At 41.8% G+C, this 23,295-nt stretch overlaps 1 protein-coding gene across 2 annotated transcripts in view; it reads left to right on the plus strand.

The window, feature by feature from the left end:
* Positions 1–3,939: 3,939 nt before the first annotated feature.
* Positions 3,940–23,295, plus strand: part of LOC122564877 (disabled homolog 2-interacting protein-like) — a 699,362-nt gene continuing 680,006 nt past the window's right edge. The window contains exon 1 of one of the 2 annotated variants that reach the window (XM_087998388.1): positions 3,940–4,235. In XM_087998388.1, coding sequence (XP_087854514.1) covers positions 4,160–4,235 — 76 coding nt within the window. In that variant the 5' untranslated portion in view covers positions 3,940–4,159. The remainder of the gene's footprint in view (positions 4,236–23,295) is intronic. The other variant, XM_043720268.2, reaches the window with a different exon arrangement.

A 23,295-nucleotide genomic window follows, 5' to 3' on the forward strand; every position in this document is an offset into this window, starting at 1 on the left:
ACCTGCCCAACAAAACAACTTTGAGGGATATGATTACAAACAAATTTTTACAGTATTTTCATGATGTTAAATACTTTGAAATCCTGTTAATAGCCTAGTTTATTGTTAGGCTATTAATACAGACATTCAGCTAATGTTCTGGGGGCCGAGAGTCAAATCCTGCCTTGGCAGAACTAATCAAAATCTGGATTGAGTCAAAGGATGACCATGAATTAATCATGATAGGAATAATTTGTCTGGTTCACTAATAACCTTTAGGGAAGGAAATCTGCTATCCTTGGTCTGGCCCCATGTGATTCTAGACTCTCAAAATAATCCTTTAGTTGTTCATGTATATCAGCAAACACCCTTAAGACATAGTTACTTCCTTAAAATCCCTGATAACAATTTGTTATAGGGAATAGCATAAATAGTTTTATAATACCAAAATTGAGTTTTTTCAAATTAAATATTTTATGATCTCAATTAAATGAGAATGTTACACAAGGATCAAATAGTCTATCTCCAATCATTTTTACATTTTAAAACTATAGTTATATTTCATACTTTGTGTCTGTGCATTCTGCATATTCTGAGTAGCTCATAGCAATATTAACATTAGCTGTGTAATCACTGAGGCTTGGGCTTGTGAAGCATATCAATTATTAGATTGACATCATTTTCAATTCTATACTTTTAACACAAATTGACATGTAGTATATGTCCTCAGAAAGCCTCTTCCTAAAACTTGTTCAAACTGAGTCAATTGATAATTTTAAACCTGTGATGGATTTTAATTCAGCATTTGAAGCGAAGATGACTAATTGGAATAAAATTACAGATTAGCCATGATCTAAGTGAACATACCATTGGAATAACCTTTAGCGATGGAAGGAATGTCTGATTTTTCCCAAGTTCTTGAGTATCTATTCTCAGCTGCCAAATTATAAACTATGGGCTCAATTTGACATTCTTTGTGCTGTGATAAATATACATTGACACCGCATTTCATGATATGTAGTCCGTTTGCAAATCTATTCACACTGTTGCCTGCTGTGCCACATTTATTTTGCATTGCACAAACAGCTGAAACCAAATTCTTATTTGTATGGTCCCCAGGTGCTTCTGCAAAACAATAGAGGGAAATGCTGCCTAAAAGATCTCAACCTGATCGTTAGGAACAGGTAGCACATTCATAATTCTGAATAGCAATTAGTGCATGTCGGGAAGTTTGGATTATTCATTTCCTATTATAGGATCAGGCTTGATTCAGTTAGCTGGTCCATTTACAGCATGAGTTATAAGAAGCTTCAGAATTTGATGTTGGCTATTTACAGGTTTCTAAATGAAACTGTATTATCCCTTTTGTGAGAAATTGTTATGAAGTACATATCCTTTCATCAATTCATCCTGCTTAGAATATGATGGAAATACTCAGCAGGTTAGCTGTCTGAAACGTTGGTCCCCATCATAGCTTAATTACACTGACTTTAAACCTGTTCATTGACTGACTGTTTCTGTATAGATATTGCATGATCACTGAGTATTCATCATAATACTGAAGTCTTGGCTGTGCTATGAGCCAAGCTGTTCCAATAGAAGCACAACAGAGATCTAGCAAACAATGTAATAGTTCCCAAATATGTCCTGTCCACAAAAAGAGGACAAATCAATTCCCTCCAATTAGCAACTTATCAACCTACTCTCCATCATCAAAATGATGGAAGGGTCATTATCAGTTCTATTAAGTGCCACTTGCAAATAAATTAACCCGCTCACTGATACTCAGTTTGGTATCTACTCATACATAGAACAGTACAGGACAGGAAGAGGCCCTTTGGTCCACCTTCTATGCTGACCAGGGAGCTATGGACCTGGACCCCAAGATCCCCCTGTATATCAACGCTTCTAAGGGTTCTGTCATTTTCTCTTCTGACTTCAGTATAGCCTTTGTCCAAACGTGGAAACAAACTAAACGCTAGACGTGAGGTGAAATGACTGCTTTTGACATCAAGGTAGCAGCATGATGGCTCACTGGTTAGCACTAGTGCCTCAAAGCACCAGGGACCCGGATTCATTTCCAGCCTTGGGCTGTCTGTGTGGAGTTTGCATGTTCTGTCCATGTCTGTGTGGGTTTCCTCCCCGGGCGCTTCAGTTTTCTCCCACAATCCAAAGATATGTAGGTTAGGTGACTTGGCCATGCTAGATTGCCCATAGTGTTCAAGGATGTGTGGTGTCAGGTGCATTAGTCAGGGATAAATGCACTGTATGTAATCTAATCGGGATTGAGTTTGGGGTGGGATACTCTTCAGCGGGTGGTGTGGACTTGTTGGGCCAAAGGGCCTGTTTCCATACTGTAGGGATTCTAAGATTCTAAAATTGATTGAATTTGGCATCAAATAGCCCTAGGGAAAAAAAAACTCAACATGAACCAAGGAGAAACTTTCAACTTGTTGGAATTGCACCTAGCATAATGGAAGATGTTTGTGATTACTGGAGATCTATCATCTTAGAATCATAATATGCCTGCAGGTGTTCACCAGGATTGTGTCTGAGGTACAGCCACAATTAGCTGCTTCACCAATATACTCCCCTCCATTATAAGATCACAAATAGCAATGTTTAATGATGATTGATCAATATTCAGTATCATTCGTAACACCTTAGATACTGCACTAGTTCATGTCCAACTGCAGCAAGATAAAGACAATATCCATGCTTCGGTGACAAGTGGCATTTGCACCACAAAAGTACCAGGCAATGTTAATCTCTACAAAATAGAATCTAACAATAATCCCTTGATGTTCATTAGCATAGCCATTGCTAAAAAGTATTATTACATTTTTATTAAATTTCTGGGGGTTATCATTGACCAGAAACTGAACAGGATCAATTATACTAATACTATGGCTACAAGAGCAGATCAGAGGCTGGGAATTTTTTGGAAAATAACTTAGCTTCTGCTTCCCAAATTCCAGTCCATCAGCTAGAGATCACAAGTCAGGAGTGTGATGCAATATTATCCATTTGCCTGGATATTGACAACAACTTTCAAAAATGTTGACATCAACTAGGACAAAGTGGCTTGCTTGATTGGCGACACAGCCACCATTTTTGACATTAAGTCCTTTCACCATGGACATACTGTGTGCACTCTATAAAATGCACCACAATATTTCAGCAAGGCTCCTTTGACAGCATTTTCCAAAACTGCAACTTCTATTACTTGGAAGGAAAAGAACAGCATGTGTATCGGAACGCTACCATCTGCAAGTTCCCCCCCTAAGCCATTCACCATCCTGACTTGGAAATATATTACCGTTCATTATCGTCAATGGGTCAAAATCTTGGAAATCTCTTTCTAACAGAACTGTGGGTGAGCCTACATCCCAAGGGCTGCAGCAGTTTAAGAAAGCAGCTCACCACCACCTTTCCAGCGCAATTAGGGACGGACAAGAAAATGCTCGCCCAGCCAGCGAAGTCCCCATCCTATGTAAGAATAAAATCACAGCATTTCATTTCTTACTTCATATTTTCAACATTTAATTTATGCTTCGTAATCACGACTGGCTGCAGCCTGCAGTCATTTCCTGGAAGATATTAAAATGACATTTAACCTGCAGCAATATCAAATAAAGCCACGCACACTGCTGCCTGGACGAAATAGCGAAGACTCGTCTCTTTGACACATGGGACACACTACTGATTGGTTCTTCCGCTTGAAACCCACCCTATTATCGCATTTACGAATGGCTAAGGTGGTTATCAATCAGAGCACATGTGGAATTTGGTTGGGTATAGTGGCTGCCCATCAAACCGACTCCGCGCTCGTGATTGGGCTCTCCATCCGTTGATCTCCCCGCATCCTTCAATCAGATTGAACGAGGAAGGCGGGAGGCTGATCTACCCCCGCCCCTGAAGCGCGGAGGCAGGTGATTTAATTCGGAATGAATAAAAGGCGCTGACTTTGACGGAGGTTGGTGGGGAAATCTTTTAAAAGTTCTTTTCGTTCGCCTCGCTGATTGAAGGAGAAGAAAAGAAAAAAAAGGGGAAAAAAAAGAAAAGGGGTCGAAGAAGGACGTCGAGTGTTTACTGTTGGTGTTTGGGTGTGGAGCGAGAGAGGACCGTTAGTCGAAGTCATGGTGATGTGAGGCGGCCACTCGGCGCTGACCGAGGTTCCATGGAGGCGATCATCGAGGGAGAGTCGCTCCTTTACTTTGCTGCCAGTTTGTACCAGGGTTGGCTCCGTGTTTACGGTGAGTCCTGTCAGGGAATAAGGGACATCGGGCTCGGGAGGGGGGAGGGGGGGGAATGTTAATGATGTACCGCCATGAGAATTCTCCACAGCGCAAAGTTTCTGCCGCTGCCCATGTGTGGATGACAGGTGCAGTCTGTCGCCTGGATCTTCCCATCCCTCCTCAAAACACAATAAAACATGACCAGCGTGAAGTTGCCTGGCCTCAGCACGTTGGCTTGGCGATTAATGTGAGGAAATCGGCAAGGTGCAAAAACGTACGTAAGCCCTATCCATTTGCTTTATTCCAACCTGATTTTTAGTTGTTGTGTCAAGCTGTGATTTTTGCTTTAATCCCTGGGACAGTTCCCCGGGCGTGAGAGATTTGCCTCACTCCCGGGGCTGTGTTCTTCTTGGGTGTGGGAAGGATGCACGTGTGGTGGGAAAAGTGTGCACGCTGCTGTGGCACATGCTAAGTGCCAACACAGTGGTCAGATATAAATTGTCTGCGTGTTGTGAACCTAAGCAGGATGGGGTGCGTTTGAGGAGAAAACATGAGCTGTTATCACATCTAGAATTGGACACGAGTCAAAGTATGGGCACAGCACATCAATCAGGGGATGTGCCATTGTTCAAACTGGATGAAGAATGTGTGCTAATCACTTCATATACTAGTTAGGTAAATCTGTTGGAGGAGACGTGAATGTTTTGGAGGCTTTTCAAGATGTGGAAAATGTGAAGAGTATGTGTGGGTGGTGCAATTGAATTGTGGGTGCGGTGTCAAGCTTGTAGTTTGGCCACTGAAGGCATGCATAGACTTTGAGGACACTAAGTGGCTCCTATGGGCATATACTGTATGAAAAACACTTGGAGGTGAGACAGTGATCAGGTATAAGCAGTGTGTTTTAGCAAACCTTTGTTTCCTAGGCCTATTTTGGATGTTGTGCTAAAGCATATTAACACAAGATGTTGCATTTGCAGCCAAGGAACATGTTATCCATGTATTTAAGTGTTTGATTAACAAATTTTTATTCAGTTTTAGCACATTTCATGATTGCTAATCAAACACTGCTTTCTGTAAGAGCATTAAGAATCTTGGTCAACTGAACAAAATACTAAAATTAGTAACTGACAGATTGCATAATTGCTGATTTTAGTATATAATAAAAGCTTGGGAATGTTCTTGCTGTATTGCTAGTTTTTTTTTTGAGTGGATACTAGTTCTATCTTGTGTACCATGTATCTTAATCAATTATATATTGTCCAATTTGAGTTTGATTGCTTGCAAATATCCTGAGTCCTAAAGGAGTTGACTGATTTCTACAGGTCCATGGTGCCAGCCGCACTTCATACTTTGCATAAATTCATATTATTCACTTGTTAGCATAGTGAATGTTGACAGGCTGCATGATGAGGGACAGTAAGGGTTACTGTAAAAACTTTCATTTTTATATAGTACTTTTCAAAACTGAAGTGTTACAAGCACTGAAATACCTAAGTGTAACCATTTATAAGTAAAATGGGAACACACCAGACATGTGTATGCAGGAAGTACTTAAAATATTCTAAAAGTACAAAGGTGATTTGTGATAACTGTTAAGTACAATAATTTGCCCTTGTGAAATAGTGCCATGAGAAATTTTGCATCAAATGAGCAGGTAGCTGGAGTCTTAATGGAATATTATCTCATCTGAAAATGGCACCTCTGATATTGCAGCTCTCTCTTGGCACTTTGTTCAAGGTCTGGAGTGGGACTTGATGGAACATGTGACTCATGAGCTACAGCTGTCTTTCAGTTTAACAAAACTTAATCCTATTTTATGAATAAGAGGCTCAAAGGGATTGTATGTGATACATTATAGTGTACCAAGATTGAGATGGAATAATCAGAGACATCATGGCTTTTGGAAAAGAAAGATGAGTTTTGCTAACTTGATCAAAAGATTTTTTTAAATGTCACTAGCTTAGCTGAGGTTATCCCAATAGTTGATAACATTAGTTTTTTGTTTCAAAAAGCTTTTCATACAGTACCTCTTCTTAGTTTGCTTGTAGAATTTAATGAGAAGCTGTGACAGGATGTGAGTTTTTGGCTTAATGCTTTTAGGGATAGTTATTCTCAATCACCTATGGATCCATCTGGAGACCAGTTTCCAGTGGTGTTCCAAGGAAAGCTGTATTGGGGCCTTTTTGCTTTTTACTAACTTCATTAGCACCCTACATATAGAAGGAATCTTCTCATGGGTGATGCATAGATCTATGCAAGTCTTATGACTGAAGAAAACAAACAACTGCAAGCAGTCATGATCATGTTGTGGAGGAATAGACTGATTTTAGCAACCGATGTTGCATTGTGAAAAAGTGTGCACGTTGGTGTTCTGTGGATAAAAAATCTCTTTAGGGAACTGAACTAAAGCCTGGGAGATTCCAGTTTGAGTTTCTCAACCATTCTGAAGCTTAAGGTGACTATCTTGAAGAGATCAAGTGACCATCTTTCCTGGTAAGGAAAAGGATGCTGATCTTATATTGAAGAAGCTGTGCTAACTTGGATCAAGGCTGCCTGAGCGGAGAACGTTTCCATAACTGGCCTAAATCCTGGCAGAGGCTAGGCAACAAGGAGTTCACCTGAAATGGATGGTTGGACCATCTCAAAGTGTAGCGTTGCAGGAATGACAGGTTCCAGAATATCTTGTCTGTGTGTATGCCAAGAATCTGGATTTGAATTGCAAGCAGAACTTGGAGGATCATTTGAGTTGAGCTGCATTTGGTGGATCTTTATGCTGGCTTTGGCCTAATGCCAACTGTGACCTGCCAACCAGAGCTATGGCCTCTGCTAGTACCCATGCTTAAGGTCAGAGGGTCAAAATACAGTCAGGGCCACTGAAAAGTGGAGGAAGGATCACTGGTTGACTGGACCGTCTTTGTGAAGAGTCTTCCTGGATTGCTGTGGTTTCCAAGAAACCAATATTTCTGTCTGCAGGATTTCCACAGTGGGAACTATTTTGACATGCTTCACACTCCTGAAGGTCAACGTGAACATCTCCTGAAGGTTATTTGACGAGAAAAGAGGTGAGGGCCCGTTTCCATCCTGTCTGCACCATTTTTTTTCCTGAACCAAGGAACTGAGCTGTTAAAATCCAAATGTACAGCCCCCATGTCCTGGCAGCAGACATCCTAATCTTCCTGGGAAGGTACATACTGCTTGAAAGAGGCAGTACCAATATAGTGGGGCCCCTGCAGAATCTTGACCAGCAAGTGGCAGGTCAAAGTGACCCTGAAGGTGAATGCTATGGTGAATCCTCCAGTTTCATGATTGGAGGGAGTTGAGACTTCCTAACAAATGGGACAGCCTAAGAGAATGTTGAACTTGGGAGGTCAGGGCATAGTGCAGTCTGCTGCTAAGTCACCCTCTACAGGAATTGCAAACAGGAAGTTCATCTCCTTTTTAAGGATTGTAAAAAGTCAAAGTGCTGCAACTGCTCTGGGGAAATGAGCCCTACCCAAGATGGAGAGGGCACCATATATGCTCAGATGGCCAGAAGTGGCAGTGAGAGCCATGGACACAAGACAAGTCACAACCCATCAGCAAATCTGAAATGAGGGGTGCCCAGAAGGTGGGACAGATTGGCAAGGAGGAAAAAGTAGCCAGTGTGGAAGCACATCAATCTAACCTCCACTTGTACAGGTGGAGTCAATGGAGGAGGAGGAAATTAAGGAGGCAGTGGAGTGAGTATCTGAGAAACAACTAAAGGAAAACCTATCAAGCCCCTCCTGTTCTACAGCAGAACTGAGGCAGCTGCATGATGAACACCAGCAGATTCTCTGAAGGTGTGTGGAGGAATGGCAACAGGCGCAGCACCATTTACAAGGAGAGGAACAGCTGCCAGCCTAGACACCGGACATTGTGAGGGAGTCACCTGAAGCCCAATCTCTACCTGTTGGGAACTAAGGGGTACCCACCACAGCTCCAGGCAACTGGAAGCAGTGACGTTCCAAGTTGGGAACAGAGCGCAATTCCTCTATTCTATTCAGAACGGAACCTTCCTGGTTTTGCTGTCACTGACACTGGATCAGGACAATTCCTCCAGGGAGGAACAAGATGGCTACCTCTGCACGGAGTGTCTAACAGGTCACTCCTCATGACACAAGAATACAGGGACTCCCCTGGTGACCAGACCATGAGTGAACAGGCCTTTTTGGTCTAAAGGGTAACTTTATGAATCTTAAATGAGTTTTAAAATTGCCTGTATTAATGTGAGCATTTTTACATCTAGTAATGTCAAAGCAGATCTTGCTTCTGCAGGAATGTGGGGTACTGCATCTCAACAGCTGTAGGAAGTGGAGTTTACAGTCCCACAGGCCTACAACTTGGTCAGTGGGCAACATTTGCTGTTCACCTTGCCTGGTATTCTGCATTTTAAGGAGGCAACTTCACCCCCCAAGTTATGGAGTTGGTGGGCAGACACTTCTGAGCAGATATGTACTGAAATGCACCCTGAGCCTAATTAACATGCATGTCCCAGTGGTAAAGAGTGAGTGGTTGGTTGTCCTACAGTAGCACTCATGGTTGCTAGCAATGCCCAGGCTGGTCATTCTGGATGGAGACTTCCAGTGCATCACCAATGCATCTGGATGGGTTGACAGCAAACCAACACCATGTCCAGATTCCTGACTTTGAAAGACTGTGTGCAGCTTGACTTCAGCACCCCTGCGGACAGCGCAGTGCAGATAAACCTGGATGCAGCCAGACCAGTCTAACCACTCGATGGGTTTCCTGTTTGTGTCCCACATGTCATCTGTCAGATCCACTAATGCCAAGCTGGTGTTCTTCTCTGACCACTGCCTCCTGCTGCTTGACTGTCACCTAACAACAGTCAACCAGCAGGCTGGCAAGGGAACATGGAAGCTGAATATGAAACTGTTGATCCCAGAAATGATTTGAAGTGTTGAAGAAAAAAAATTCTCCAGTTGGAGAGCCATGAAAGCCCTCTTCAGTCTCCATTGAAGTGGTGGAAAACTGTCAAGAGTAGCATTCCAAGAGGTTCTTTGCCTTCCAAGGTGTTTTAGAAGGCAAGAGACTGGGAAAACTCAAATCCACAAAAGGATGTGGCACCTACTCCTGCAGCAGACAATGGGGTTGATGCCACAGAGGGTCTCCAGGAGGTGAAGAGCCACCAAGCCTCTGCCAATGCCTCAGGCCTGTAGGGTAATCTTCTAGTCCAGCTCCACACTGTATGGAGCAGGATGAGATGTGCTTGCATTTCTTGCAGTAGTTCACAAGGAGAGCTCTGTGCTCAGCAGCCTGAAATAACATGGCTCAGTAATGTCTTCTCAGTCTGACATCCTGAGGATTAGCAAATCCTTTTAAGACTGCATGATATGAAGCCCACAGTACAGCATCCCAGTTGTTTCTATCCTCTGTCACAGAGCACATGGGAGGGGCTGGACCCTCTGGATGAGCTGACCAAGGCCATTGAGTCATCATCATTAAGAATAAAACTCCCAGGAGCAAGGGTATTCTGGCTGAGTTGTATTTGCCTCTGTGGGATTTGATTTGGCCAGGACCTGCTGGAGATGTACAACTTTGTTTGTTTGTTTCTTGTCCTGTGTTGTACAGAGCCTTTTGAGTCTATCAAGAAGGATGTGAGCCTTGGAGGGGTTCCTGCTGGTCACAGCTTCTCCTGTGCATCTGTGAGGTCACTTTTTTTTTCTGGTCTGGTGGCAGCATTCCGACCTGAGCATGTGCGACCAGTTCGAACTGTCCTTGGGAGCCAAGGTAAATCAAGGAAGAATAACATTCTCTTTGGGAACTGGGCCAACTGATCCTTTATCCCCTTCCCCAGCTGGACAGATTACCTGACAGCACTGGAATGTGTTTGAGGGACTGGGGAATATGCTAAATCTTGAGGTGCACATTGCCAAGATGAGGCAGAAATAACTGGGCTTTTGGAGTACCAGTTAGAATACTAGAGCTGGACAGCAAAAAAACCCTTTGGTCCCAACTTCTCTATGCCGACCAGATATCCCAACTCCATCTAGTCCCACCTCCAGCACCTGGCCCATATCCCTCCAAACCCTTCCTATTCATATGCCCACCCAGATACCTCTTTCTTTTAAAATGTTGCAATTATACCAGCCTCCGCCACTTCCTCTGGCAGCTCATTTTATACACATACCACCCTCTGTGTGAAGAAAGAATTGTCTCTTAGGTCTCCCACCTTTATTATACTTCCCCTCGCTCACCCTAAACCTATGCCCTCTAGTTCTGAATTCCCCAGCCCAGGGAAAAGACATGGTCCATGTATCCTATCCATGCCCCTCTTCATTTTATGAACCTCTAAGGTCACCAACACTCTAGGGAAAACAGCCCCAGCCTATTCAACCTCTCCTTATAGCTCAAATCCTCCAACCCTGGCAACATGCTTGTAAATCCTTTCTGAACCCTTTCAAGTTTAACAACATCTTTCTGATAGGAAGGAGACCAGAATTGCAATATTCCAACAGTGGCCTAACCGGTGTCCTGTACAACTGCAACATGACCTCCTAATTCCAGTACTCAACACTGACCAATAAAAGAGAGCATACTAAACACCTTTTTCACTATCCTATCTATCTGCTACTCTTTCAAGGAGCTATGAACCTGCACTCCAGGGTTTTGGTCAGTATCACTCCCTCTGACCTTACTATTAAGTGTATCAGTCTTGCTCTGATTTGATTTCCCCAAAATGCAGCATCTCATTTACTTAAACTCAATCTGCCACCTCTCAGCCCATTGGCCCATCTGGTCAAGGTCCTGTTGTAATCTGAGGTAACCTTTTTTTCCTCTGTCCACTACACCTCCAATTTTGGTGTCATCTGCAAACATACTAACTATACCTCCTGCTCGTATCCAAATCATTTATGTAAATGATTAGTAGATCCAGCACCGATCCTTGTGGCACTCCATTGGGCAAAGTCTGAAAAACAACTCTCCACCTCCACCATTACCCTCTGTCTTCTACCCTTTTTGGGCCAGTTCTGTATCCAAATAGTTAGTTCTCTCAGTATACCATGAGATCTAACCTTGCTAACCAGTCTCTCATTTGGAACCTTGACGGACATCTTAATGAAGTCCACAGATCATGTCCACCGCTCTGCCCTTATCAATCCACTCTGTTACTACTTCGAAAGATTCAGTCAAATTTGTGAGACATTTTTTCCTACACAAAGTCATGTAGACTATCCCTAATCAGTCCTTGCCTTTCCAAATGCATGTATATCCTGTCCCTCTGGATTCCCTCCATCAACTTGCCCACCACTGATGTCAGGCTCACTGGTCTACGCTACCTTTTTGTAAACAGTGGGACCACATTAGCCAATCTTCCAGCACCTCGCCTTTTTTTGACCATCTGATATACAAATATCTCAGGGAGAGGCCCAGAAATCACTTCCCTAGCTTTGCTGAGTTCGAGGGTACACCTGGTCAGGTCATGGGGACTTATCCACATCTTATGCGATTCAAGATATCCAGCACTTCCTCTGTAATGTAGACATTTTTTTTCAAGATGTCACCATCTGTTTCCTTACATTCTGTCTTGTCGTTTTCCACAGTAAACACTGATGCAAAATACTCACTTAGTATCTCTTCTCTCCTCCTGCCCTGCCCTTCTCCTGCAGTTCCACACAATGGCTGCCTTGCTGATTTGAGGGGCCCTATTCTGTCCAGTTATTTTGTCCTTAATGTATTTGTTTAAAAACCCTTTGGTTTTTCCCTTAACCCTAATTTGCCAAAGCTACCTCGTGTCACCTTCTTGCCCTCCTGATTTCCTTCAGTACACTCTTACTCCTTTTTATACTCTAAGGATTCACTCGATCTATCTTTCCTATACTTGACACATGCTTCCTTCCTTTTTCTTAACCAAATACTTTTTCTTTAGTCATCCAGCCTTTCCTTTCACCCTAACAGGAATATATTGTCTCTGGACTCTATCTCATTTCTGAAGGCTTCCCATTTTCCAGTCATCCCTTTACCTGTGAACATCTGCCCCCAGTCAGCTTTTGAAAGTTCTTGCCTAATACCGTCAAAATTGGCCTTTCTCCAATTTAGAACTTCAACTTTTAGATCTGGTCTATCCTTTTCCATCACTATTTTAAAGCTAATAGAATTTTGGTCGCTGGCCCCAAAAGTGCTCCCTCACTGACACCTCAGTCACCTGCCTTGCCTTATTTCCCAAGAGTAGGTCAAGTTTTACACCTTCTCTAGTAGGTACATCCACATTCAATAGAAAATTTTCTTGTACACACTTAACAAATTCCTCTCCATCTAAACCCTTAACACTGGCAGTTCTAGTTTGTTTGATAAGTTTAAAATTCCCTACCATAACCATTCTATTTTTTCTTATAGATAACTGCAGTCTGCTTGAAATCTGTCTGTTTCCCTCTGACTATTAGGGTGTTTATAATACAATCCCAATAAGGTGATCATTGCTTTCTTATTTCTGTTCTATCCAAATAACTTCCCTAGATGTATTTCCAGGAATATTCTCCCTCCATACAGCAGTAATGCTATCCCTTATCAAAAATGCCACTCCCCCTCTCTTGTTCCCTTTTCTATCTTCCTGTAGCATTTGTATCCTGGAACATTACGCTGCCCAATCCCTGAGCCACGTTTCAGTAATTGCTATGATAGGGCATGGTTAGGAACATGGGACTAGGCTGAATTCATCTGCTTTCCTTATTGGGCCTCCTTACATTGGAATAAATGCAGTTTAATTTCAGTCCTACCTTTTTGTTCTCTGCTTTTGCACTTGCCTGCCCTAACTGCTTTAACTCATTACTTTTCTCAAGGATGTCTCAGTATTCCCATCAAGAGGAAACCCTCATACTCTTTTGATCTTCATTGGCCAGATAGGCAGGGCCTCCATGATCCTGACCTTGCCAAGTTCACTGTTTGCTATCGAACAGCCATGGAGCCTTCCATCCTACCAGTAATGATCCCTGCTCTTTGACAAGATTGTTCATCAGAACAGCACTGCGCTTTGTCAAGCTCATCTGTTTTTGAGGCTATTCTGCAAGAAAGTAAATCAGGCTTCCTAATATCATGCCTACCCCAATCCACTGCATATTCTCAATCACATTCTAGTTCTCAAATACTAGGTTTAAAGACATCAATACTTGAAGGCTGTCAAGATGAGCTTTAGCAGAGTTACCCAAGTCTGATGCATTGTATGAAGGAATGGTAAAAGTAACAATTTGCAGTCTTAAATGTTAACGCAGTTTTTAGGAACCCAGCTTACTGTGGATGATGGCTTTGGTAGAGACCATTAGCTATATTTGGATGGCATGAATCTTACAGTGAAGTGAAGTCAAGTTGTCATAGTCCCAGAGAACTATAGGACCTCTTTTCCTTTGGAGAAATACAACATGGGGAATTTAACCTGAGGGTCATCATGCTTTGGGAAAGGGGCAAGATTCAAAAGCGATTCAATGAATGAATGCCAAATCCAGACACCAATCTACCTCCGGTACGAAAGCATAGTCCAATGAATATTGCTATCATTACATAGTTTTACTGTCCCTTCTGTGGTGAATCCCAGCAGGAAATGGCTGAAGCAACCAGATGACCAGAAAGGTTCTTGTAAATCTTCAAACTTTCTTTTCCCTTGAATTCCTTATCAGCCAGAAGGAGCAGGAATGCCTTCTCAAGCCCAATATAGCATCAACCAATCTCTGATTTTTGACCTTTTTTCCTTGTTATCTCTCTGGATCCATCTTACTAGTTTAAATCATCTGGCAAATCTCCCTGCCAATATATTAGTCCCCTTCTAATTCAGGTGTAATCTGTCCTTCTTGTACAGGTCACTTCTACTTCAGAAGAGATTCCAATTATCCAAAAATGTGAGTCCTTCTCCTCAGCCATGCATTCATCTGCTCTATCCTCCTATTCCTACCCTCTCTAGCTCGCAGCACAGGGAGTAATCCAGATATTACAGTACTACTCTTGACCTTTTTAAAATTCTCTGTATTTTCTCAAGAATCTCATCCTTTTTTTTTCCCCTTCCTATGTCATTGTACACATTGGAGCCAATGGCTTCCTGCTGGGCCCTCATCCCCCTTGAGAACATTCTACACTCTGAGACATCCTTGATCCTGACACCAGGGCGGCAACACCATTGAGTGTTTTTGCTGCTGGCCACAACTATCTATACCTCAGACTAGAGTCCCCTAACACAACTGATCTCTTGAAACTTGGTGTACATATCATTGTAATACTGCCAGTCTCCATACCAGAAACTTGGCTGTTCTTGCTAATTCCCCTGAGAGTTCATCACCCTCTACATTTTCCAAAACTACCTACTTGTTTGAAATGGGGATAGCCACAGACGATTCCTGCACTGTCTACCTACCTGTCTTGCCTTTCCTGGAGTTAACCCATCTCTGTGACTGTGTATCTGCAACTTTTTTCCCTTACATTTAAATGCCATCCATCATGCCCTCCTTGCTTTTGAATTCCTCATTGCCTCGAACTGTCTCTCTAACTGATCCATTTGATCTGATTGGGTTTGCAGCCAATGGCATTTATTGCAGATATAATCCTCAGTAATACAAACACTCCCTGAACTCCCACATCCGACAAGTGCATATCGCTGTACTAAAGGCCATTTTTGCTTCTTTCAGTCTGCAGACCCAGAAAATAGCACCGTCTTATTCCTCAACAAAACACTGCTCCAGGCTAACTTGATACTTATGGCTTATATTTTTAAGTCTAATCAAGATACATATTTCAATAAAACATAACATCAAGAAAGAACCCACTGTATTTACTACTGCAGACTTATTGTAAAGCCACACTTAAATGAATAGTTTTATCTGTTTGTGCTGTAACCTCCCCAGAAGGTTCCTTCAAGATTAGTTGTGAATTTCACTGTTTTGTTAATCTTCCCAGACTCCATCTGATTTGTAGTGATATGCGAATTCAGACAACTACCTAGGGTTTCGGTCTCTGTGAAAATCTGGTCATTATGTGTGCTGCACTCTGTTCATGGTGTAAGTCTGGCCCACTCCCAGAACCTGCACTGTTGCAGTCAGCAGAGCCATCTTTCTCTTGAGGTCCAACATAACTGTCTGCAGGGACCACATGTACAAATCCTCTGGATGGGGGAAGGGTGGTGTGGAAGAAGCAACCCAGTGCTGCCCTCATCCTCATGGCCTCTTTTCTTTGTGTTGCAGCATCAAGCTGTGCGTAGACCCTTATAGTGACACTTGGTGCTTGTGTACCATATACTGAGTTTCTACCTGAAGCTGGTGTTGCGAAGGATGGGTCTGACCTTGTTGCAGTTGGACTGTTCCGTATCACCTTTTCATTCATGGAGAAATTTGCGAGGATTAGTGGTCAAAAAGACATTTTTTTTGATCAGGAAGTGTTCAGCATTTGGCATCCTTGAGACCCTGTGGGAAAAGGAGAGGATAGTCTGCTTGGGGAACAATCAGTCATTTGGCAGAATGCCTCATCACCAGAACTTTCCAACAAGCATTGGGACATCACTTGGCTGATGGTGAGCTGGACGGTACCTGTGAGATCAATCTTCTATGCCCAGACTCTCTAAACACCACCTGTGTTTCAAGCAGTTCTGGTTTGGGGGCAGGGGGAGGTGGGAAGAGGAGATGAGTTGGAGACTTGCGTATCTACCTTCTGGAATGCAGCTTTTGCAAAAGTCGGGAGAAAGATATAATGGTTTTTGTCAAGGTTTGTCCTGAGCAGCTCTGTCGATTCCCTGAGACAAATGTTGACTATACCTGGAGGACCTGTTGACTATACCAATTTGGTCTCCCCAAAACTTGTTGGCCCTTCAGAGCAATGAGTTGACCTCGACCTCAACCAAGTGTTGCAGTCTGGCAAATTCTAAGGTCTAGGACTACACCCTGAAGGGGCAGCTGCTGCGAAGGTACAGTGGGGAAAGACCACCGTCCAAGTTAATGGAGTCCATTCAGTTATTGAATTCCTCCTCAACCCCAATGCTTCAAACATAAATTTTACTTGTACAAAATTATACTATTTTTGAGTTTGGCTTATGACTCTATCCAGCAAACAATATTTGTTTGTTCATATGCTGTACAGAATCAAACATTTAGTGACAAAGTAAATACCTTTTTTCTTTTTTGGAAATAAAAGTACTTTTATTCATAAAAATCACCTGGTAATTTTTGTCCTTGTGAGCACTCTGGGCACTGTTACAGGCAAGCAGCTATGTCTGCATCTGATCCTGGCTACTAAATATAACTTCGCGTCAACATCTTCATTTTATATTCAGTGGCAACTTTTTTTTTGCTTTGGACAATCACTCTTGTCATCCTCTTACTGTGACCTGGTCTCTCTGGGTCGAAAATAAAGGTTTCTGGTCTGGTTTTCTCTCCTCGTCACCAGCCGTTTCAGTTTTTTTTGCCAGGACTGGATAGTGTCAGCTGTGACTGGAAGTGTCCAGAAAATTTTAATCATTACGGACTCTTCCAGTTGCAGGACCACTGGTGTATCTGCCAGTGGGAAATAGCGCAAGTTCAGTGCATTTACAATTTCTACGGCCTCCTGGATGGTGTTCTAACTTCTACATAGCTGTGGGCTCTAATATTGGCTGATTTCTGCCTGAAGCAAAGAGTGGCACTTTCTTGTCGTCCTCCTTTAAGTAGACCCAGTAGGGGTTTGTGGTCTGTTATTACAAATTAATACTCCAAGGTATTGGTGACTCTAAATATGACCAAGCCTGCCTTCTCTAGCTGGGCATAATTACATTATCAGCCAAAATCTGGGGAGCATATGCTCTTGGGCATTCCTCTCTCTGGCCCACTAAATAAGCTAAACTACCTGTATGAGAAAGCATCGCATGTTAAAACAGGATCTCACTTCAGATCATTAGTGTATCAACATCTTAAGAGGATGATCGCTTTTGGGGAAGTGAAGAAACAGCTGTAGCTTGTCCTTGACTGCTTCCAAGGCTGACCCTTTTTTATAGAAGTTGATGCAAAGGTGCCAGGATGAAGGCAAGATTATTTATGAACTTCCACCAAAAAGAGGAGGAACTAAGCTCCAGTACTGGAGCTTAAGAGCCGGGGACATTTTTTTGATCACCCTCCCTCTATCTTCAACAGGTGTAGCTCAGTCTTGGCTACTCTGTAGCCTAAGTAGGTCACTTGGGGTACCTGGAACACACCCACCTTTTTTTTTCTACTCCTAAGGCATAAATCTTCCTGGGGGAAGTGTCTAAGGACTATGTCAAATTTCTTTATGTGCTCCTTTATTGGTCTTCTGTTACTAGCACTTCATCTAGATAAATGGCTACGTGGAGTAAAGGAGTAGACTTTTTAAAATGTTCTCCATTGTCTGCTGAAATTTTGTAGGCGTTGAAAATGCCCCAAATGCCAGTCTTGTGTATTGGTACAAATCCTTAATGGGCATTAATTGTTAAAAATAATTCCAAGAATCCACATCTAACCAGAATTGCAAGTACACATTGCTCATGTCCAGCTTTGTGAAGGACAGCCCCACCAACTTCTCTTGCAAATCCTATCAGAGGGATTGGATTATTCAGTTGTGAAAATGGGTACATCTGATTTGCTTGACATCACCACAAGGCAAATGGACCTGTGCAAACCATCCTGAAAACTGGACTGGTTTGATTCCTACTCTTTTTCAGACTTTCTGCCTGTAATTTTGCTTGTAAGGCAAATGGCACTGGGTGGACCTTGCGGAATTGTGCATTTGCTTCCTCGTCAACTTACAAGGTGGCCTTGGCTCCTTTGATAGTCCCCAGACCTTCCTGGAAAGCGTCTAGGTATTTAGAACTTCACTCAGGCAGCCATTTTCCTAATTGCAAAATGTTGAGCCAATCTAGGTGAATCTTTCTCAATCAATTTTGCCCCCATCAAGATTTAGGCCTGAACATTTTGCTAAGTCAGTGGTAACTGAATCAACTGCTTCTCATAAGTGACCAGAACTGAAGTTGTAACCTTCTCCTGTAAAGGTTCCCCAGCTTAGGTTCTCTGCCTAAGAGTTGGAGTCTAGTGCAAATTTTGGTAAAGACTGGTTCTGTGGTCTCTAACATATCACTAACAACTGTGCTGTTATTGAGTGGTCTCTAACATATCACTAACAACTGTGCTGTTATTGACCTCCATTAAAACCAGGTGACCATTCAACCAGAAGCTATTTGATTTGGTCAGCAGTATCCAAATCAGAACAATCTTTTTAACTGTTTGGAACCAGATGTAGATGGACTTTACAGGGTGTGTACTCCCTGGATACCAGCTGAGGTTTCACTCCATTTAGGTCCAGTTGGACTCTACTGTCTTGTCTGCATACCGACAACAACTAGAATGGCTTGCTGGCTGAGATCCTGAAGAAAATTTTAAACTGTCTGGCTGAAGCTTGGTTTTGGTGGGTGCTGTATATATCACATCAGTGTTTGACACTATGATCTTTTCGCTATAAATTGTCCTACTCCACTAGCTACCTGACAGTGAAGAAGCAGCTCTCCAAAAGTTTGTACTTCCAAATAAACCTGTTGGACTTGTACCTGGTGCATTGAGTTTTAAACTTTGTCCACCCAGTCCAACACTGACACCTCCCCTTCATTAATGTTTTTAAGGCAGAGGTAGTTAGATCCTTGTTAAACAAGGGGGTGAAAAGGTTGTCAGGAGTCAGTAGGAATGTGGGCTTGAGGTTACAATGAAATTATCCATGATTTTAGTAAACTCAGGCTAAATAACCTCCTCCTCATTCTTGTGCTTGTGTATAAATTATGATTTTATAGTGTAACTGTTGTAGTGATTATCTACAGTTGCTTAATTTTGTGGTGCTTAAAATACTCACCTCCACAAAATGAATGTATGGAGGAAAATTGATTTGTGAATTGCTGATTGAAATGAAGTATGCTGATCATGTTTGTGAACGATACCTGGGACTTTTCAGCTTGCTTAAGGATTTGTTGTGAATGATTTTAACCAAAATTGTATATCAACAAAAGCTCTTGCTTCTGCAGTGGCAGTTCCATCATTCTGATTCAGATGTGAGACCAGTAGCTTTCATGACAGCATATCAACCATGCTGATGATAAAGCTTGTTCATGATCATGATTTAGTGCCTGTTGATTTTTGCTGCTTCAAATTTTATAGGTTAAAGACCTGAGCTAGCAGCTTTTATGAATACATAAATGAATATAACAATGTTCATATTTGAAAATAGTTTTGGAATGTTTTAATGAAACTTCAAAGGATGCTGAATGATTTAATACATGGAATTATGGTGGTGGTTTCAACTTGGTGATTTGTGTGCTTGCCAATACGCAGCAAACCTGGGTGTAATGACAGTATGTTTTTTGGCTTTTTAATATAACCTTTTTTTGGGGTTCCTGACCAATTAGTTCAAGTAGGTCTACTGAGAGTCCACTTCAATTGCTCTTTTTTTAAAGGGCTGTTGTGAGAATATCTGTTCAAGTCTAGTTGAGACATTTCTCCAGAAGAAACTGGAGCAATGAATTTCTGAAATGACAAGACTGCAGCTTGCTTCACAGATGCCTCTCTAGAGCTCTTTGTTTCTCTCCTAATTTGGACTAGCTTCTGTCTTGCTCTTAACCCCAGCTGTTCAGCTACCTGACAACCAAGTTGTTGGTTGCACAGTGTTGGCAGACTTTTTTGGTTTGTGGACTAGGGACCAAATAAGATTCATAAATAGCTGCATTTGTAAACAAGTCCTCTGCTCCAATTCATCTACAGATTGCTGGAACTCGAAGATACAAAACAGGGTAAGAACCTCTCTAAGGAGAGAGTTTTCCCTGTTGACGGGATGAAGAAATGCTATCTTCCACAAGTGTGGCTGATTTAGTTCAAGGAGATTAATAAAATAAATGTAGTGCCAATATCATGGACACAGGTTTGGTGTTAGGGCAGGATAGATGTATGTAATGTTATGACCTTCAAGAACAGTAATGTTTAAAAAGAACAAATGTGAAATCCTAGTTAATTACTGAGAATGAAATGACAAAACTTTATGCTTTTAACACTAAACTAGACAAAAGTCAAATCAAGTAAACACTTATCATGGTAACCACCTATACTTTTCCTCAGATGAGGAAGTTTAATATAGATTCAGACTAAGTGTGCCCGACTATGAATTACTGTTGAGATTTTTCAATTTTTACTTAACTGTGGACTGAAATGAAAAGGAACGGTTTTAAAGCCAGGGATTTACAAACATTATTAAATTCCTTGCTTCCAAGGCATGAAATAATTTGCATCAACCCTGTTTGGATCTTTTTTGAGTTCCAGCAATTTGCAGATGAACTGGAACCAAGGAATTGTTTACAAATGCAGCTTTTTATGATTCACACTTTGGTCCCTAGTCCACAAACCAAAAGTCTGCCAACACTTGCAACCAAGTTGTTGGTTGCACAGGTAGCTGAACTGCTTGGGCTGTGAGCAGCACAGAAGATAGTCCAATTAGGAGAGAAACAAAGATCTGCAGCAACCAAAAACTGTCTCTCTCTGCAGCAAGCCATTTTAAAACTGAAGAAAACCAATGTATTTCATCAGTTGTTTTGCACAATGTGACTGTGACACTAGTGAGTCAGTGCCTGTGTCTCTTGCAAACCAGTGGAAGCATTCGGCATTTGTGAAAAAAGGTTAAGAGACCCTGTTCAAGTGAGCAAGAGCCAATGCCACAGATCTCTTGACTCCTTTTGAGTAGAGGAGTTGGGATGTTATGTTGAGGTTGTACAAGATGTTGGCTAAGTCTTGTGTACAGTTCTACTTGCCTTCCTATAGGAAGGAGCCTCCTAATTAAATTGGGAGAGGAGTCAGAAAATATTTGCCAAGATGTTGTCAGCAATGGCTTTTTTGCATCATGAAGATAAGACTTTCTTCACTGGAGGATAGTGAGTGGTGACTTTTTTAAACCGATTTATAAAATCATGAGGGGCATGAGTAAGGTGAATAGCAAGGGTCTTTTCCCTAGGGTGGGGGTAGTTCAAAACTAGAGGGCATATTTTTAAGGCGAGGAGAAAAGTTGAAGACATGAGGGGCAACTTTTAACACTGTGGATACAGGTACAGTTACAACATTTAAAAGACACTTTGGTTAAGTACATGTATTGAAAAGTTTGCAGAGAGATGGGCCAAATGCAGGAAAGTGGGACTAGTTTAGAAAGTGGGACCATGGTCAGTGTGGACGAATTGGACTGAAGGATCTGTTTCCATGCTGTATGACTCTAGGAACAAAGACTATGGGACTGTTTTCGCAGTTGTCTCTTTGTCCATGTGGATTTTTCTTTGTGTAACAGAGCTTCTAGGTTTTACTTAATATTTTAGTTTAATTACTTACCTGTATTTTAGAATCTAATGACCTGTAACATAGTGATTTCTTAACGGTCCATATTTTTTTAAATAACTTTTTGGATCTGAAAATCAGTTTAGGAATTTTGCATATTTCTTTCAAAACCTTAACTTTTGTGATGACTCTGACAGGGCTTGATTTACAATGCACTACCCCCAGTAAGTAATGATGCCATATTTAAATGGCAGCTAAAGACTGATCTTGCAAACTTGGCTTGTAAATCTGTCAAAACTTTTTTAAAACTGTCTTTAGAAATTAAGAAATGTTCTTTTTTTTTCTATAGTTATGCATAATTTCATGTTCTTGGTCTTCACTTAAATAACAGATGTCTGCAGAACCTCCTCCACTCTGCTTATGGCAGTCTGGATAGTGGAGATCCACCAGTGTTATTAACTTTAGAGTCATTTAGACAATAGAAAATCTATTCCAGCATGCCAGTAGTCTGCTCTATAACATTGTGCAGTAGCATGGGTTTCTTTATATAAGTTGTGCATAGGGGTCAAACAGGTAATCGGTGGATGATTCTTGAAACCAAATGGCAACTTTTTGTGTCTGTTCTCAGTCTGTGGATCTAGCCCCTGTCTTCAACCTCTCTGTGCAGCAACACAAATCCATTATCTGAACTCTGGCTCTATATCCTCTATCAACCAGTTTCAGTCTCATGGTTTTTTCCAGTTTTCACTTCAGAATAAACCAGAGGGTATAATTTGTCCTTTCAGTTTCCCCATTTTCAATTAGCATCTGTCTCAAAGATTTGAAACCACAGACTTCATTGCAGCATTTTGAAATAATCGCAAGCTTACTTAAAGGACCTTTTTTTTTTGAAAACCCTGCCCAAGCACCAAATTCCCACTTGGAATCAAATTCCCTTGTTTTGTAAACCAGATTACAACAACTGTTTGTTTGTTCTAGCTCTAAACTTACACCCTAGCTCCCTGAGTTTTCTGCCTTAGATCTCCACCTTACTTCCTACCTATGTTATTGGTTCCTATGTGGACCACAACTTGGGGCTGCTTCCCCTGCATCTCAAGGATCCAGAAAACCCAATCAGAGACATTGTGAACTCTGACACCTAGGATGCAGTGCACCAATCTGGAGTCTCTCTCGTTCTCACTTAACCACCTAAGATAGTTGAAAGTTGTATATGGAATCTGAGGACGTAAGGGAAGCACGTGATGAATACTTTTAATCGGTATCCATCCTTTTGGAAAAGGGAAATGTTAGTGAGAATAAAGATACAATCTACAAGATTAGGTGGGATTGGGGTTAACAGGTTTTAGCAATCTTGGAAGGTCAGAAAATAAGATTCCTATCCAATGGAATTTATCTTCCGATTCTCTGGGAAGCCAAGGAGGAGATTGCAGAGCCTTTGGCTTTGATCTTTATGTCATCATTGTCGACAGGAGTAGTGCCAGAAGACCTGGAGGATAGCAAATCTTCCCTTATCCAAGAAGAGGAATCCGGACAACCCTGGTAATTATAGGCCAGTGAGCCTTACTTTGGTTGTGGAGAAGGTATTGGAAAAGTTGATAGAGGATTTATTATCATCTGGAAAGGAATAACTTGATTAGGAATAGTCAACACTGTTTTGTGAAGGGTAGGTCATGCCGCTCAATTTTTTTTTATTATTGAGTTTTTTTGACAAAACAGATGGGCGAAGGTAAAGTGGTTGTATATATGAATTTCAGTAAGGCATTTGATAAGGTTCCACACTATAGGCTACTGCA

The sequence above is a fragment of the Chiloscyllium plagiosum genome, unplaced genomic scaffold (assembly GCF_037043375.1).
Source record: "Chiloscyllium plagiosum isolate Xiang-an unplaced genomic scaffold, Cpla_swu_hap1 HiC_scaffold_21, whole genome shotgun sequence".
Taxonomy (NCBI): domain Eukaryota; kingdom Metazoa; phylum Chordata; class Chondrichthyes; order Orectolobiformes; family Hemiscylliidae; genus Chiloscyllium; species Chiloscyllium plagiosum.